The sequence below is a fragment of the Ochotona princeps genome, chromosome 15 (assembly GCF_030435755.1).
Source record: "Ochotona princeps isolate mOchPri1 chromosome 15, mOchPri1.hap1, whole genome shotgun sequence".
Lineage (NCBI taxonomy): Eukaryota > Metazoa > Chordata > Mammalia > Lagomorpha > Ochotonidae > Ochotona > Ochotona princeps.
The window spans coordinates 5,398,844-5,414,972 of NC_080846.1; the positions used below are offsets into that span (position 1 = coordinate 5,398,844).

At 55.9% G+C, this 16,129-nt stretch overlaps 1 protein-coding gene across 2 annotated transcripts in view; it reads right to left on the reverse strand.

Annotated features, from left to right (window-relative positions):
- Positions 1 to 11,552: 11,552 nt before the first annotated feature.
- GRAP2 (GRB2 related adaptor protein 2) overlaps positions 11,553 to 16,129 on the reverse strand; it is a 66,029-nt gene continuing 61,452 nt past the window's right edge. For both annotated transcript variants that reach the window (XM_004589486.2, XM_058673099.1), the window contains exons 6-8: positions 14,873 to 15,067; positions 13,274 to 13,396; positions 11,553 to 12,885 (exon numbers count right to left, since the gene is read on the reverse strand). In XM_004589486.2, the coding sequence (XP_004589543.2) occupies positions 12,706 to 12,885; positions 13,274 to 13,396; positions 14,873 to 15,067 (498 nt within the window). In that variant the 3' untranslated portion in view covers positions 11,553 to 12,705. The remainder of the gene's footprint in view (positions 12,886 to 13,273; positions 13,397 to 14,872; positions 15,068 to 16,129) is intronic.

Below are 16,129 nucleotides of genomic sequence, written 5' to 3' on the forward strand. Positions count from 1 at the left end.
CCTCCTTCTGCCACGCGCTGGCAGTGCCAGGAACCTCGGTGGACAGATTTTAGAACAGTTTTGACATCAGCCAGGGACGGAGTGCGTACTGATGTTCTTGCTGTCTCCTCACCCCTGCCCTGTGGGCCTGGAAGTGTGGGAAGATAGTGTGTGTGAAAGGAAGGTGTTAGCCCAGTCCTACCTACATCCTGGGAGTTCCAGCTTTCTCTCTGCCCCATAGGCAGGCAGCCCAGGAGAATCCATTCTGTCCAGTCTGATCAAACCCTGTGACAAACCTTGGGGAGGAATTGCACCTGCACCACACTCAGCAAACTCTCTGTCCAGGAGATGGCGGGATGGCGGGGGGAGGGAATGACCCGACCCATTTTCCTTACCAGCCCTGCCCTCAGGTCTGAATGCCACTCACTCCCAGCTCTTTCCTGAGCCACCTACCTGGCCTGGCAGGTGTATTCTTCCCCATTAAACTCAATGACCTTGCTCTGCACTCCTCTGCATCTCAGACCCTCGGAGCAGCCACATCTGGGGACAGGCCCTAAGTGTACACCCCTCCCACCACTGCCTGGGGTGAGGCAAGGCAGGCTGAGCACAAGGCAGGACAGGGCAAGAGGAGAGTCAGGGGGCTAATGTTCTCCTCCCTGAGCTTGAGAGCTGGCAAGGATGCAGAGAGGGCACTAATGAGAGAGCAGAGGCCACTCAGGGTGGAGGGAGCTGTGCGAGGTGGAGGTTGAGAAATATGCCTTCCCTAGCCCTGTTGTCGAGAAGCAGAGTGAACCGCAGCCTGGGGGAGGCAGGGGAAAGACGTGCTCATAAGAGGGCCTGTGGCAAGTGGGGTGGGGAAGAGGTGGTGCCATGGCTTAGTAGACTAACCCTCTGCCTGCAGTGTGCAGACAGACATCCCATATAGACACTGGTTCATGTCCTGGCTGCTCCAAATCCCATCCAGCTCCCTGTTTATGGTCTGAGAAAGCAATGGAGGTCAGCTCAGGTCCATGGGTCCCAGCACCCATGTGGGAGACCCAGAAGATACAGAATTCCTGGATTCTGGCTTCAGATTGGCTCAGCTTGGGCCGTTGTGCCATCTGGGGAAGTGAACCAGCAGATGGAAGATCTTTCTATCTCTCCATCTCTATAAATCTGCCTTTCTAATAAAAATTAGTCAATCTTTTTAGTGAGGGGCTATCTGGGTGAGTTTTTTAATATGATGTTTATATAGTCGATCAGGGTAGGAAGGATCTAGAGTTAGGGAGAAGTGGATGTGATCATTGTTTCTAAACTTTCTGTTTCTTCTTCCCATTTCTGGGAGGAGTACGGAGACAGGGGGAGAAGCCACACCCAGCCTCCCAACCATCTCAGTACCTGAGGATGGGGAAAGACCACCCAATATTAACCCAAGGTCACAATGGCACATGTTCTGAAGGTTCTCTCCAGGTGGTTGCCATAGTTTTGAAAACTTGATCTCGCTGATCTATGGTTGAAGAGTCCCTTCCAATGTCCATTGCTGACACCATCGACCTTATAGTCTCCGATTGCCAGGATATTTGCTGTCATTGTTTGGCTGGGGTAGTTGTCTACATGATCTGTTCTCCATTCTCTGCTGTGGTACCAGATGTCTTCTGCAGGACCCCAAAGAGCTACCATGTCCTCCATGTGCACCATGGTCTGCCGTCTAGCACTCCATCCTCTACACTGAGGAGGACCAGTTGTAGGTGGGCTCACGGATCTGACCCAGGAGACCTGGGCCATGCAGGAACCCCCCACCCCTGGGGTTCACAGACCCAGTGACCCCTGGGGCTCACGGATCCAGTGACCACCTTGCAGGTGGACCCATGGCTCTGGGTCATGCGACCTGGGACCTGCTGGGTGGGTGTTTTGTAAAGAGATAGTCCCCTAGTGCAACTGACGTCCCCCCCACACCCTCTTCCTGTTCTGCAACCCCTGTGTAAACCCCTACCTGCCTGGTTTGTCACTCTGCTACAAGAGTTGTCACCTGACTTGATAAAGAGACAAACTTCCAATGCCACTGGTGGAAACACAGGCAAGGAAGACGTTGTTCAGGCCCATCACAAGAGGCACAGAAAGCACTGACATGGGGTCTGGCAGTGGGGGAGACCCTGGGCTCAGTTCTGCACTCAGCACGGGCAAGTACCAGATCATGGTCAAGGAGCAAGGTGGGTGACGGCGGGTAGAAAATTGCTCAAAGGAAAGGCAGGTGATAAGAGAGAATCCTGATGAAAATGATCTTACAGGAGTTTCATCTCCCACAAGGTCAAGTTGGAGTGGGCATTTGGCAGTGATGAACATGTCCCTTGGGATGCACATTCCACATCTGAGTGTCTGTGTTCCAGGCTGTGCCTGCCGTTCCAGCTTCCTGCTAATGCACACCCTGGCAGGTCAGCAAGTGGCTCGAGGACTTTGGTCCCTGTCACCCATAGGGGACACTTGTCTCCTGACCTCTGGCTGGTCCAGTTCTGGCCGTTGCAGGCATTTGTGGAGAGAACCAGAGTGTGGAAGATCTCTCTTCTCCCTCTGTAACTGCCAAATAAAATAAATAAAAAACAAAGGACAGGCCGTGGTGATCAGGCATCCCGTGGGGGCAGGTGGAGGAGCAGGGTCTTGGCTGAAACTAGATTTTACAGGAAGTGCACGGAGACGCTAAGCTGGAGGCCCGGAGGATCAGGCGAAGCCTGGCCAAGCAGGCAACTGCTGTTATAGCACTGCTGTGGGCGTCTTATCCCTCCCAAGGTCCCCTCATGTGGGCAGACATCAGCTGGAAGAGGGTGATGGTGAGCGGGAGAGAAGCGTTCTCCAAACTGGTTCCTTGCCTGGACAAGTTCATGGTCTGCTGGGTGTGGAGCTTGCCTGGAGGAGGGAACACAGGACAGGCGGGTTGGGAAGGCAAGGCCCCAGGCTTTGCAGGGACACGTCCTCAAAGGCTGGGCTCCCAGCCACCGGGAGCCTCAGGCAAGGCCCAGGCCCCTGCTCCTTCCTGCATTTGTACTGGCCAGAGGGTCCTTGCCATCCATGTGCCCGTCATTTTATCAACTTCCCAGGATGGCCCTGTACAGTGGGTCAGCTCAGAGTGGGCAGGGAACTGGCCTAGGCTCACACAGCAAGTGTCAGAGCCTGCACCACGACTCCACGAGTATCTCCTGGGGCAGGCATGTGACCCCACAGTTAGGATGCTGGTGAGGTCAGTAGTAGCTCTGCTCCGATTGCCAGCTGCCCCTGAAAAGGACACGGGGAGGCAGCAGCTATTGGCTCAGTCATTGGGTTTCTGCCCTCTATGTGGGGGACTTAGATTGAGGTTGTGGTTCCTGGCTTTAGCCTGGCTCAGCTGTAGCCTTTGCTGGAATGTTCTGAGCCAAGCCAGCAGATAAGAGAGATGCCATGGGGCCACTCCCCCTGATGATGCAGGGGAGGACAGACAGCTGCTGGGGCCCAGAAGGTCCTGTCCTGTCTTCTGCTGTCACAGAAGCCATTGGTGGCCATGAGCTGAGGCAGGGGTAAGGTGGTGCTGGGCTCCAGTCCAGGGTCACAGGCAGGCTGAGGGAGTGCGTATGGAGACCAGGTGTGCAGACAGGCAGTCTCAGGGATTGTCCCCAGTTCTGAGAAGGGGATTGGCCTGGTGCTACCCCAAGAGTGAGGGGGCAGGTAGAACAGTGTACCTGCAAAGCCAGGGTGAAGTCGGGGTCACCCTACCATGGCTACAGCTGGGGCCCAACTGGAAGGCCCTGTTTAGTGGGAGGTGCAGTTCTGGGCTGGGGGAAGGGCGGTGCTGTGTCATGGTGGGTCAAACCACAGCTGGTGACCCACAGCAGGCCATACTGGAAAGTTGGGTTTTGTCCCAACTGCTCACCATTGACCCAGCTCCCTGCTATGTGCCTGGGAGAGCAGCGGACCTGGGCCCCCGTCACTCAACATGGGAGACGTACATGGAGCCCCTGGCCCCTGGCTCCTACGTAGTCCAGCCCTGGCTGTTGTGCCCATTTGGGGAGTGAGCCAGTGGAGATGTAAGCCCCTCTCCCCAATGCCCCTGCCACTCTGCATTTCAAAGAAATAAACCTTTATTGAAAAGGTCCTGGGAGCTCTAGGGACTTGTGTCAATCTCAGAAGCCAAGCAGCTGCAGACAGGGTGGGTGGGGACAGGAATCTGTGACTTTCATTCCTGCTAATAGAGACACAGGCTCCAGGCTCCCACTTGGTCATGAAGACAATGAAACGCCTGTCCCTTGCTTCTCAGCCTGTCTCTAGTCATTCCTGACCCAAGGGGTCTGAGAATCTACGTTTATTTAGTTGATGCCACCTGTAAACATCAGCGGGGTTAGAGCCAAAAGACACCCCCTTCCCACCCATGCTTGGCCTCTGTTCTTTGTTGTTGTTTGTTTCTTTCCTTTTCCTTTTTTTCCCCTTTTTTTTCTGACGAGAAAACTGAGGCGCAGAGGGGCTGGGGAGGGCTCCCCAAGGCTGCAGAGCTTAGGACAGATGAGAGCAGAGTCCAGGCTGCCCACCCCTGGCCGCTGCTCCATTCCCCGATCCCCAACTCCTCTGGACTTGCCATGGCAACCGAGCCTCCTGCAGCGTGGGAAGCAGTTACCTAGCAACTCGCCATAACCAGGTCAGAGCTGGGGGAGCAAGACACCAGAGACATCACGTGCTGCCTGCCATGGGGGATGGCCCACGTCACAACGTGGCCACAGATGACCCTGCGGGAACCCTACCTGGACGTGCTGTGTGGGGGGACCTCACACAGAGATGGTGTGACTGAGCAAGGGGACAGCAGGGGCAGGAGGCTGCCTTTGTCCTCCGGCTGACTAAGGGGCTCCCAGCTTTGGCGGCTGCTTTGAAGAGCAAAGAACCTGCCCCCACAGACTCATGGGCCCAGTATGGGTGTGGGGATTTACAGGCCAGAGCCGATGGAAGCCTGTGCACGTGTGCCTGAATGCATGGACACATGTGCATGTAGTGTGTACATATGACATACATGTGCATGTGGTATATACACATGTGCAGATCTACATGCAAGTGTGTATAGGTGTAGTGTGTGGGCTGAGTGTTGAATGTGTGGGATGCATGTATGTATGGGCTATGTATACATGTGTGGTGTGTGTGCACGGGGAGTTCATGTGTGCATGTGGAATGTGTGGTTTCTGCGGGTGTGCGTAAGGTGTATGTGTGTGAGCAGGGGGTGTGGGTGTAGTGTGTGGGCTGTATGTGTTGGGGTGTGTATGTGATATATACATGGTTTGTGGTGTGATCCAGGAAACATCCCTGTAGCACCCCTGGTCATCAGACAGGTGCGGCAGGTGCCCCTCAGTCTAGTGCGCAGGTAATGGGCAGGGACTCTGCAGCCCCGTGCACTGTCTGCCTGTGGGCAGATCTCTGCCTAGGTTCCCCTACAGCTCTGCTTGCTTGCAGCAGTCTAAGTCCCTGTGGTGGGCTCAGGCCGTTTTCCTTGGTGCTGGCTGGCGCAGGAAGGCTGCGCTCCAGTCAAGCCAGGGATCTGCAGAGGCTGAAGGGGACTTCCGGGAAGGCAATCTTCAGCTGAGACTGGGAGCAGGAGGGCAGGGAAGACCACGAGGGCGGCCCCTTGGGTGCCGAGGGAGACGCCATTATCATGAGATCTGAGAAAACTTCATGTCCAGGAACTTCTTTGGGTTTTTGTTGTTGTTGTTTTATCTTTTTTTTTTTTTAGGTTTATTTTCTTTTTATTGGAAAGGCAGATTTACAGAGAGGAAGAGAGAAAGATTTTCCATCCACTGGTTCATTCCCCAAGTGGCTGCAACGCCAGAGCTGAGCCAATCTGAAGCCAGGAGCTTCTTCCTGGTCTCCCATATGGGTGCAGGGTCACAAGGCTTTGAGCCATTCTCCACTGCTTCCCAGGCCACAAGCAGGAAATTGCATGGGAAGTGGAGCAGCCAGGACACGAACCAACACCCATATAGGATCCTGGCACATGCAAGGCTAGGATTTAGCTGCTAGGGTGTCACGCTGGGCCCCATCTGGAGACTTCTGCCCAGGCCTCCCCTTCCTGGCACAGGGTGAGATGACTGCTCAGTAGCTCTTGGACTAGTCTTGGTGCCTAGGCCGCCCACCTTCCCTGCCCTATCCCCACACCAAACTCTGGGGCATGGTGATGTACTAGAGAAAATGCCTGCTGCAGACATCATGCATGGGTTCCCATTTCATGGGCAGCCATTCTTTTGGATCCCGTTTCCTCAGGAGCTGTCTTGTTCAGAAGGGATGAGCCCTCTGTCTGCACACAGTGATTCCAGAAAGCTGTGGCTGACAGTGGGTTTGCCCTGGCCTCACGCAGGCTATGGACTCTGACAAATGAATGGTGACAGTACGTGCCACCGCAGCCTCTGCTCCCATTCGGCCTCTGTCTGCCCACTGCGCCCTGGGCAACAGCTGCTCCTTTGCTGGTCCCATGGCTCAGTCTTCTCCAGGATGTCAGGGAGCCGGAGCCACACAGCACGTGCTGCTTTTTTGTGCCGGCTACTTTTACGCTGTGCCACGCCTCTATGGGCCTCTAACTTTCCATATCTTGGGAGCTCATGTCTCTTCTTTTAAAGATCTATTTATTCCAATGACAGAGTGATAGAGACAGGGGGCCAGAGAGCCAGAGTGAGAGAGAACCTTCCATCTGCTGGCTCATTCCCCAAACAGCTGCAGTGGTCAGGACTGGACGGGCCAGGTAAAATTAGGAGCCTGGAGATTCACATGGGTGACAGAGATCCAAGGACTGGGGCCATCTGTTGCTGCATCCCTAGGTGTGTTGGCAGGGAGCTGGGTGAGAAGCGGAGCAGCTGGCACATGAGCTGGTGCTCTGACATGGGCTGCTGGTAGCTCAGCTCGCCGCACCATAAATGCTGGTTCCCATATTTCTTCTCAGTTCTGAAAACTATTTGTTGATCCATTTACCCATCCATCCATGGAGGGACATCTTGGCGCTTGTACATTTTAGCAATTGCAATTACTCTGCTATAGATACCCTGGGCAGGTGCTTGTGTGGCTATAAAGTTTCAGGCTTTGGATCCATGACAAGCCGTGCGTTCGCTGGAGTGCACAGTAAGCTTAATTTCAAAAGGACCTGCCAAGCCTTCTTTCAAACTGACTGCACCACTCTGCACTCCCACCAGTGACGGATGACAGGTGTCCCCGGCACACAATCTCTTCTAGCACCTGGCATTGTGAGTAGTTCTGGATTTTGAGTTTTTGAATAGAGGTCTCTTGTGTCCTGCTGCTGTTTCCAATGGGGTATTTTTTCATATGTTTATGTATCATTTATAGGGCTTCTTTGATGAGCATCTGTACATATCTTTTGCCCAATTTTTACTTGGATTGTTAATTTTCTTTTTATTTTTAAAGATTATTTTACTTGAAAGTGTTACAGAGGAAGGCAGGGGGTGGGAGCAACAAAGAGATCTAGTCACTGGTTCACTCCCAAAAATGGTCACAAAGAGCTGGCCTGCTTTGAAGCTGGGAGATAGAGTCTCCCATATGGGTACAGGTGGCCAAGCATCCTTTGCTGTTTTCCCAGACCACTAGCAGAGAGCTGGATCAGAGGGGGAGCAGCTAGGGCACTAACTAATACCCATATGGAAGGCTGGCAGCACAGACAAAGGATCAGCTTGCTAGGCCACCATGCTGGTTTCAAGGGTTGTCCCTTTTCTGATTATGGAGTTTTTATCTTTGCAGATTGCAAGGCTTTGGCGGCTGGGTTCTCACCCAGGTGTCGCGGAGTGGCTTGGGTTGTTCACACCGGGCAGCTGGGGGTATTCACACCACACCCCCAGTCAGTGCTGAAGGTCACTGCTTTCACTTTGGGAGCGGGCGGTTCTCAGCAGAGCAACGCAGTCCCACAGCAACCATTTCTTGAGCAAGCAACTTGACTTTGCCCTCTTGACTGCTTAGTCTAAGGCTGCAGGCAGAGAGCCAGGAGTCATTGACTGTAACATTACAAGCTCTGGGTCCTGGGGCAGAGTGCAGTAAGGACAGCGAGACGTGGAGGACCCAGTGCTAGAGGGAATGTGGTAAGTATCTGCTGATTTACTGAATGAGGAATAGCTGAGCCCAGGTAGCACTGTTGGACTCACCTTCTCTGGGCCCCTGTGTGTGTGTCTGTGTGTCTGCTGCAAAGTGGTCTGGGACATTACTTTTCCATTGATGGAGACGGGGATGACTGGGAAAGAGAGAAGAACTAGGGGTATGAGGGGGGGAGGGCTGCACCTTTGACATCAGACTCAGGCTCTTCTCCATCCCACCCCACTCCCTCCTTCCTGTCCCACGGGGCTGCAGCAGAGGTGGTGTGCTGAGCGCGTCTGAGATTAAGGCAGGCAGGTTGGGTTGGATGTGCAGGGCCAAAGGCTGCCAGCAGTGTGGCCAATGGGAGCGGGCTGAGAGCTATGCCTCTTCCTCTCTTGGGGTCTCAGAGATGCCTGCAGGACAAGCCAGGGTGGTGGCTGGTGCTTGGTCACCTGGGCATGAGCATCCATATCACCTGGAGTTCGGTAAGGCTGGAGCCGTCTGGGCGCAGAGTAAATGGACAGATGACAGGAGGCAGTTTCACTTGGTTCATTAAGGCAAACAGTTAGGGAGCCCCTGTGCCCTGCACAGTGCTAAATGGACAGCAGTGACAAAACAGGCTGACTCCTTCCCCGCTGAGGAGCGTACAATCCACCGGTCAGTCACATAACCTTGCCTGGTACTCGCATTTGCCCTAAGTGCCCCTCAGGTGCCTGGCCCCGTGTCCATAAGTCCAGCTGTCAGGGCAGGACCGTGGGAGGGCGTGACCTCTGAACTGGACCTGAAGATGAGCATGAACTGTTGTTGGCAGGTGTGGAGGGCTGGGGACAGGACTCCTCAGGCACCGGGAGGTGGGAGAAGGTCCAGGATGGGGCCACACAGCAAAGTGGGGAGATGAGGACACTGGAGAGGGTGTCACGTGGAGGGGGGCAGCAGACCCCACAAGGCTGCATTTAGGCCTCGATGCTGTGGGAGAGGGAGTGATACTGTTCTTACAAAGATGGTACTGGCGTCTGAGCTGGAAATGGGTCAGGAACAAGCAGGAAGACGAGCAGGATGTGTAGGGGATGATCCGGGTGCTTATTGAGAAATGAGGGCTGCGTGGGCAAAGTGATGGAGGGTGGTGCTGGAGCTTACGCAGTGTGACTATTGCTCCTTTGAGAGGTACACACACTTGCACACGTGTGTGCACACACACAGGGTTCCTGGCCACCTGACACATCCTGGGATGGTGCTGTGCATATCACACACACACACACACACACACACACAATTTCCCAGGCTCTGTGTCACTCTCCAAATGCCTACCACGGCTGGCACTGGGCCAATTCCTGAACTCAGCCCAGGTCTCCCACGTTGGGCACAGGGAGCTATGACCGCTGCCTCCCGGATCTGCCTGGGAGGGAAACTGGAGTCCCGAGCTGAAGCCGGATCTTAGACCCAGGCACTGGGGTGTGGACTGTGGGCGTCCTAACCACCAGGCCGACTGCCCGCTCCAGGAGGTTCCTTGAACAAAGAACGGAGATATTAAAGGTTTTTCTCACGCCCCTGCCTTGGCACAGGTAGGCACAGATGTTGGCCTCAGATGTGGCAAATAACAAATATTTGGACCGTGCCCGTCTGCCCACAGTGCTGGCTGTTTGGCTCTGGGTCAATGAGATCTAACTAGGCCATGTAGAGCCCCACCTGCTGGGAGTCAGTTTCATGTTTAAGGGTTTCCTGAGAAAGCTTTCACAACTGCTGCTACAGTTCCCGCTGCTGTTTTGAGATAATGACTAGGGCAGGCGCGGTGGTGCTGCAAGCTAAGCCTCAGCTTGGGACATCCGTACCTCGATTCAGAGTGCCCGAGATAGAATCCCACTCCTGCCTTCTGATTCAGCTCCCAGTTGATGTACCTGGGAGGCCAGCAGGTGCCAGCCTGGGGACTTGAGACCCTGTCATCCACCTCGGAGACCCAGATGCAGTTCCCGGCTCCTGGCTTAGGTCTGGCTTAGCTCTGGCTGTTGTAGGCATGTGAGGAGTGGAAAGCAGAAGATGGAAGGTTTGTTTGTTTGCTGTTCTGCCTTCCAAATACATGAAAAACGAGTAAATAAAACATACACAATGGCTATCAAGAAATTCCTACTCACCTTTCATCTCAATGTCTCTGGCTGCAGAAGGAAATGCTAAGATTAAGAAATCACTTCACCTTCCGGGTGTGGACAAGGCCATAGCAACAGTCTAGGTCAGCAATACAGAAAAACGGCTGTGCCTCGATTGAGAGGGGGCCCAATCAGATCACGCAGACACTCCACTGGCGGCCGAGCCCTTCGCTCCTGTGACTCACAGTGTGACCCGGAAAGCTGGGAGGCTCTCCGAGAAGCTGCAGGACTGACTCACACTCTGCCCCCAAAACCCACGAGCCCCAGGGTGCTCTCTGGGTTCTGAGATTCTGAGAAGCACCACCTTGAATCACCCCAAGGCCACCCAGACAGTGGGTGGGCAGTGGCAGGGGCCAGGAGGGCAGGCTGGGCTGGACCAACAGGAACTGGCTTTTCTCTGGAAGTCTCCGCTCTCAAGCCACACACAGAGCTACAGCCTCAGCTGACAGGGCGCTGTGGCTGTGTGGCTGCTGATAGGTGCTGTGTGGGCCCTCCTCCGGCCCAGACTCCCTGACAGGTAGAACCTGGGGTAACTGCGGGTGGGGCAGGGTGAGGGAGTGGCTCCCCAGGCTGTCCAAACTAGCTTGTTCTTGCAGCTACTGGTGCCAGGTTCCTCAATGCCCTCCTCCACATGGGTGGTCAGGTGACTCTACTGCTGCTGTGAGCTGAGCTGGTGGGGCAAGGCTGTTCTAGTGAGCAAGCCATCCTTCCCCATCCTCCCACTGTGGCCATGGGGAGGGCAGCACGCCTGGTGCCCATCGCTCCCTGGCATCCCACCAACCATGTGCTGTCTCCCGGGGTTCCCAACCCCAGAAAGAGGTGGGGGTGCCACCAGCTGTTTTCATGAGACACCACGTGTGGGCCAGAACCAAACCATTTGTTTCATGGCGCTCAGGGTGACTGCCCCTACAGCTGGGGATGGGCAGCCTGAAGCACCTGACTTGGGGAACTCTGACGGGCTGTAGCATGCCCTGTCACCAGGCTCCTTGCCAGCGCCAGGGGCCCACTCTTTCCAGCCTGCTCTCGAGCGCCCATGGTTTCCACATCACCATGGCATGTCTGCCCATGTTCCCACCTGCCGGCTCCCTCCCATGCTGCCCATGGCTGTCCTGCCCCCTCCACTTCCCTCAGTCTCTCTGTTGTCCCTCAGCCCCAGCCCCTGCCCCTGCCCCGCAGGAGCTGCTGCCTGCCACACACCCTCTGCCTGCCCCCAGTGCCCACTGCTGAGGGAAAATACAGATCACAGAATCCCAGAACTGGAGCTGCAAGGGACACTACACAGACAGTTACCTGTGATCCTGAAACCCTTATCCTCACAGGGAGGTGCTTGGGGACTGGCGCCATGCCTCCTTCCAGCAGGCGGACAGAGAACAGCCCCCACCATGCCCACCACATGCTCCCAGCCCTCTCTCCCTAACACATGCACCTGCACATGGGTAAGGCATACACACATCTGCAAATATGCACACACACATTCCAGCATGCCCTCTATGTGGCCACATTTCCTGTAAGGTCCCACCAGGTGGAAACCAGGACAGGATTCTAGTGTGGGGAAAGAAAGAGGGAGCCTGGGGGGTCAGTCCTCCCCACAGGCCAGAGGGGAGATCACCCAGCCAGCTCCTTGCACAGGGTCACATTCTGTTCCCTTACAGTGACCCTGTCTATGTGCCACGGGGCAAGACATGTTCAAACCAATCAGGGGGGAAGCACATAGGGGTCTGCCAGGGCTCCCTCCGACCGCTGAGCCGCCGTCCTCAGGCACGGCTTCTCATACCCTGTAGAGGCTAGGGTGTTGCATTCTCCGCAGCTGGGCCAACGTACACGGCCCAGGAACCTGCAGAGATCTGCAGAAATCCCAGGCTGCTGCAGTGTCTCCGGTCTGCTCCTGTCCATGAAGGCAGCAGGACAGCCCAGGAGGTGCTCCTTTCAGGGGTGCAAGTCCCAGCGGGGCCTGGCCCCATGTGTATATAGCGCCTCTCCCTCTGCCCTGGCCCTGCCTGTATCTAGTTCAGGCTTGCTTTTGTGCACCTGTGGTGTCACTGGGTCAGCTGCATCCTGGTTCTCCATGCGGCTGCGTGCACCGCCTCGGAGGGAGGCAGGAGAGCTACCCTGACAACTCTGCAGGCACGCGGGCCTTGGCAGATGTGCTAGGATGCACCCTGCCGGCACATCCAACTCGGTCCTGCGGAGCTGAGTCGGACGTTGGCTGTGGCTCTGCTTCACTGTTCTGCCAGGCCAAGCAGGAAGCAGCGTGAGCTCAAGGATGGGAGAAAGTTCCAGTTCATTGCCTTGCCCCCAATCCCATCCGGACATCCCCAGTGTCTCTGCACAGTGTGGCCGTGCTCTCGGCCCGAGGTCCTTGTCTTACCAACTCATCACCAAGCCAACTGCCAATAAGTTACTATTATAGACTGATGTGCACCTGTACACACATGTGCACACGTCAGTGCCCATATGTGTAGGTGGTCACAAGGCCTGGTTTCCTCCCCCCATCTTGTCCGCTCTCTTGCAGGCTCCCCTCCCCCACCCACCGGCAGGTTCATCGTGTCATGGGTGCCACGTAGTTGGCAGGAAAGAGGCCCAGCTTGCTGTGCAGGCGGCCAGTCCACCAGGCCGGGTTGGAGCTATCCAGCACCTCCAGCACCTCTCCGCTGCGGAAGCCCAGCTCGTCATCCTCCAGGGCCTCGAAGTCATACAGCGCCCGGGCCCAGCGCACGCGCTGTGGGGGTGCAAACACAGACAGGTAGTTCTTTTGTGTGGCCAGCTGGCTGGGCCCTGCTCTGCTCTTAGCCCCACGCCCCCGGGGTCTACCCTTGCTGCTTCACAGGTCCAGAGTAACCGCCCTCGGGGAGGAGGTGGGGGGGGGGCTCGCCTGGCTCCCAGCACTGGGACTGGAGCCCAGAAACTGAGAACAGGGTAGGGCCTGGCTGCCAGACTAAGAGGGCCTCCGGCGCTGCTAGGTGGGTCCCAGAACCCCTTATGCTATTGCTCCCCCTCCCCGCCCTGAGCTTCCCATGTTAGTGTGAGCTCTGTGCAAAGGGATGCCCCTCTTTGCCTCTCTCGCCCCCTCCATGTCCCGGGAGCGCAGGCAGGGAGAGTCTGCTTACCCCCACTGCCTGGAGCTGCACAGGGTCTGTGTGTCTCCGATGCATGAGGGCTGGATTCATGTCACCGCCTATTCCCATGCCACAGTGTCCATCATTAATGTCCAGGCTGGCCCCTCGGCGATCCTGGAAATAGGTGCAGTGGATGACCAGTTACCCTCACAGCAAGGCGCTTCTCAGGGGAAGAGGGGAGAACCGGATCTCACTTGGGTGCACAGCTGGCCAGAATTCTGGGAATCCTTACAAGCGGTGATGCAGAGCCCCAACGGGGACAGAGCCCTCACATCCTGAAGGCACAGGGGAAGGCCGACTCACAGGTTCAACCCAGGAAGATTCGTTGGGCACCTGCCAGGGGTCTTACACCCCACACACCCGGGAGACTGGTGGGCAGCCTAGAGACTGTGGGGCAGGACACGGAAAGGTATGCTAGCAGGTGGCACAGAACATGATGCCTGTGCACAGTGGGGTGCCCAGAAGGTTGAAAATACACACTATGAAAAGTCTGTGCCCTCACAGAGCTGAGAAGAGAGCACCCTCAGTGTCATGGGGCTTCCAATTAAAAGCAAGAGGGGAATACATGTTACAGGGGTGAGGAGGGTGAGGCAGCAGACAGGAGATTGCCTGAGTTGGCCTGGGTAAAACAAGGAAGGCTTCCTGGTTGAAGGACAGGTCATAGGAATAGGAGGTGGGCACTGTGGTACAGCCAGCTAAGCCAGGGGTTGGGATCCCCAAATCTTCTATCAGAGTTCTACTTTGAATCCTGGCTCTTTGATGCATCCTATACAGCTTTCTGTTACTATGCCTGGGAAGGCAGCAGATGATGGTCTTACCCCCACCCCACTTGGACCCCTTACCACTCCCAGACCCAGGCTTGTGGTGCAAGTTCTTGGCTACAGCCTGGCCCAACCCCAGCTGTCGTAGGCATTGAGACAGATGGAAAATCTCGGTCGTGCTCACCAATTAATTAATTGTTTAAAATGTATGCAAAAAAAATATCAAGGAGTGGGACTGGTCAGGGCCGGCGACTCCCGGCTCGGGTGGAGGGAGCGGTACAGTAGCACGAAGGCGGAGAGGGGACCGATGGACTTTAGGGCCCCTGCTGACAGGTGTTCGCCTGGGGCAGCAAGGCAGGGAGCTGCAGACCCGGCTGGGCCTGACGTGCCCCACTAAGGAACTTAGCAGCGATGCTATCTGGCTATTGTCTGGCTCAGTAAGCCGCCTGAAATTCCGTCTGGAACAAGCTGGGTAAGGAACAAACCAGCATGGCCCTGTGGCCCTGTGGCCTGCAGGGATTAATCCCGCTCCTGCTGGTGGCTGGGGTGGGACACTGGGGCCCGAGGAGATAGGACTGTGCCATGACTGTGTTCTCAGGATGTTGCATGTGTGCATACATGTGTGTATACACATGTGTGTACCACATGTGTGTACATGTGCACATGTTCGAGCAGGGGGCTGTCTTTCCTGAGAAAGACATGTAGGCCATTGGCAGGGACAGGGGTCTTTGCTATGAACTCTGGGACCCGACATGGCGGGACCAGGTCCAAGGAAGGGCTGGGGACTCCTCCTGCCCAACTCTCTATGTTCCATGTATCTTAGAGATACCTGGTGCAAGGGGTGGTGCGGCAGGTACCGCTGGAGTGGCTGCGGCTGCGGCGGCAGTTGGGGGAACGGCGAGGGCGCAGTGGGCGGGTGGTCGGACAGCTTCCGGTTCACCGAAGGACGGACCTCTTCTCCCACAGCCCCGCTGAGGTGGGGACTTCCCTGGGGCCTCCGGTCCAGGCTGTTGCCCCGGCGACCCTGCTAAGGAGAAGACAGGATGCAGCTCTGGCCTCACAATGCCACCCCGCCCTGCCCCACCGCCAGCTGGTCACCCTGCTGGGCTATTCCTGAAGTGGCTCCTGCTGTCTCCAGTTGTCCACTCACCACCCCGCATCATTTGCGGGGTTTACGGTGAACATTTCTCATGTGCCTGTTTATCCCCAGTGGTCCGATTTTTCTTGGTGGTATCAGGCTTACACACACAATGTCAGCCCCTCTTGGCACATGTCACCACACAGCTGGACGTCCTGCCTTCCAGATGAGCTCAGCTACTGACTTGGCAAGGTTCTGACCCATCCTTTAGCCCTTGGAGCTGCAGGCCCAAACAATACCACCAGGCAGCACCATGGAAACCAGACCTGTGGCTGGGCTTTGAGGGAAGGGGCGCGTCCTCTTCTGCAGCCACATGAATCAGAATTACTGAGGTTATTTTTATTTAACAAACAATTACCCACAGCCCCAGGCGAGGCATGTGCTAGGACTGCCCTAAATGCTTTATAAATACTAACTCACTTGATGCAGCTTTAACGCAATTTCATCTTGCCGCTCCTCTTGGAAGGCACATCCTGGCAAGTTCATTTCTCTGCCCTTTTCCGGGTTCAGTAACTCACCAGCTCTGGGGTTCCCCCCCTTGCTTCCCTCTCTGAAGGTGGGTGTGCACTGCTGGGAACACCCCTCCCTCCTCGGATACCGGTACACCAAAGGCGTAGGTTCTATGGAGTTTCCCAAAGCAGCGTCTCTCTGCCTTTCCCGACGACCTGGCCGGCCGGCTGGTGCTGCCGCCTGTCCAGACCTGCCTCTCACCAGCGTGCCAGGTGCTCTGAACAGTCATTTGTAAATTGTGCATGTGAGTGTACTTAGTGGAGGCCAGTTCGTGCCTGTATGGACGAGCTGGCGGTGGGCAGGGGTGGGACAATGCTGTCCCCTATGTCCTCTGACTGAATCCCCACAGCATCGCCTCTGTTTTGGAAAACAAAAAACAACCTGGCACTCAGATTTCTCATCTTGACTGGTTACTGAGTCCATGGACTGCAGTTCCAG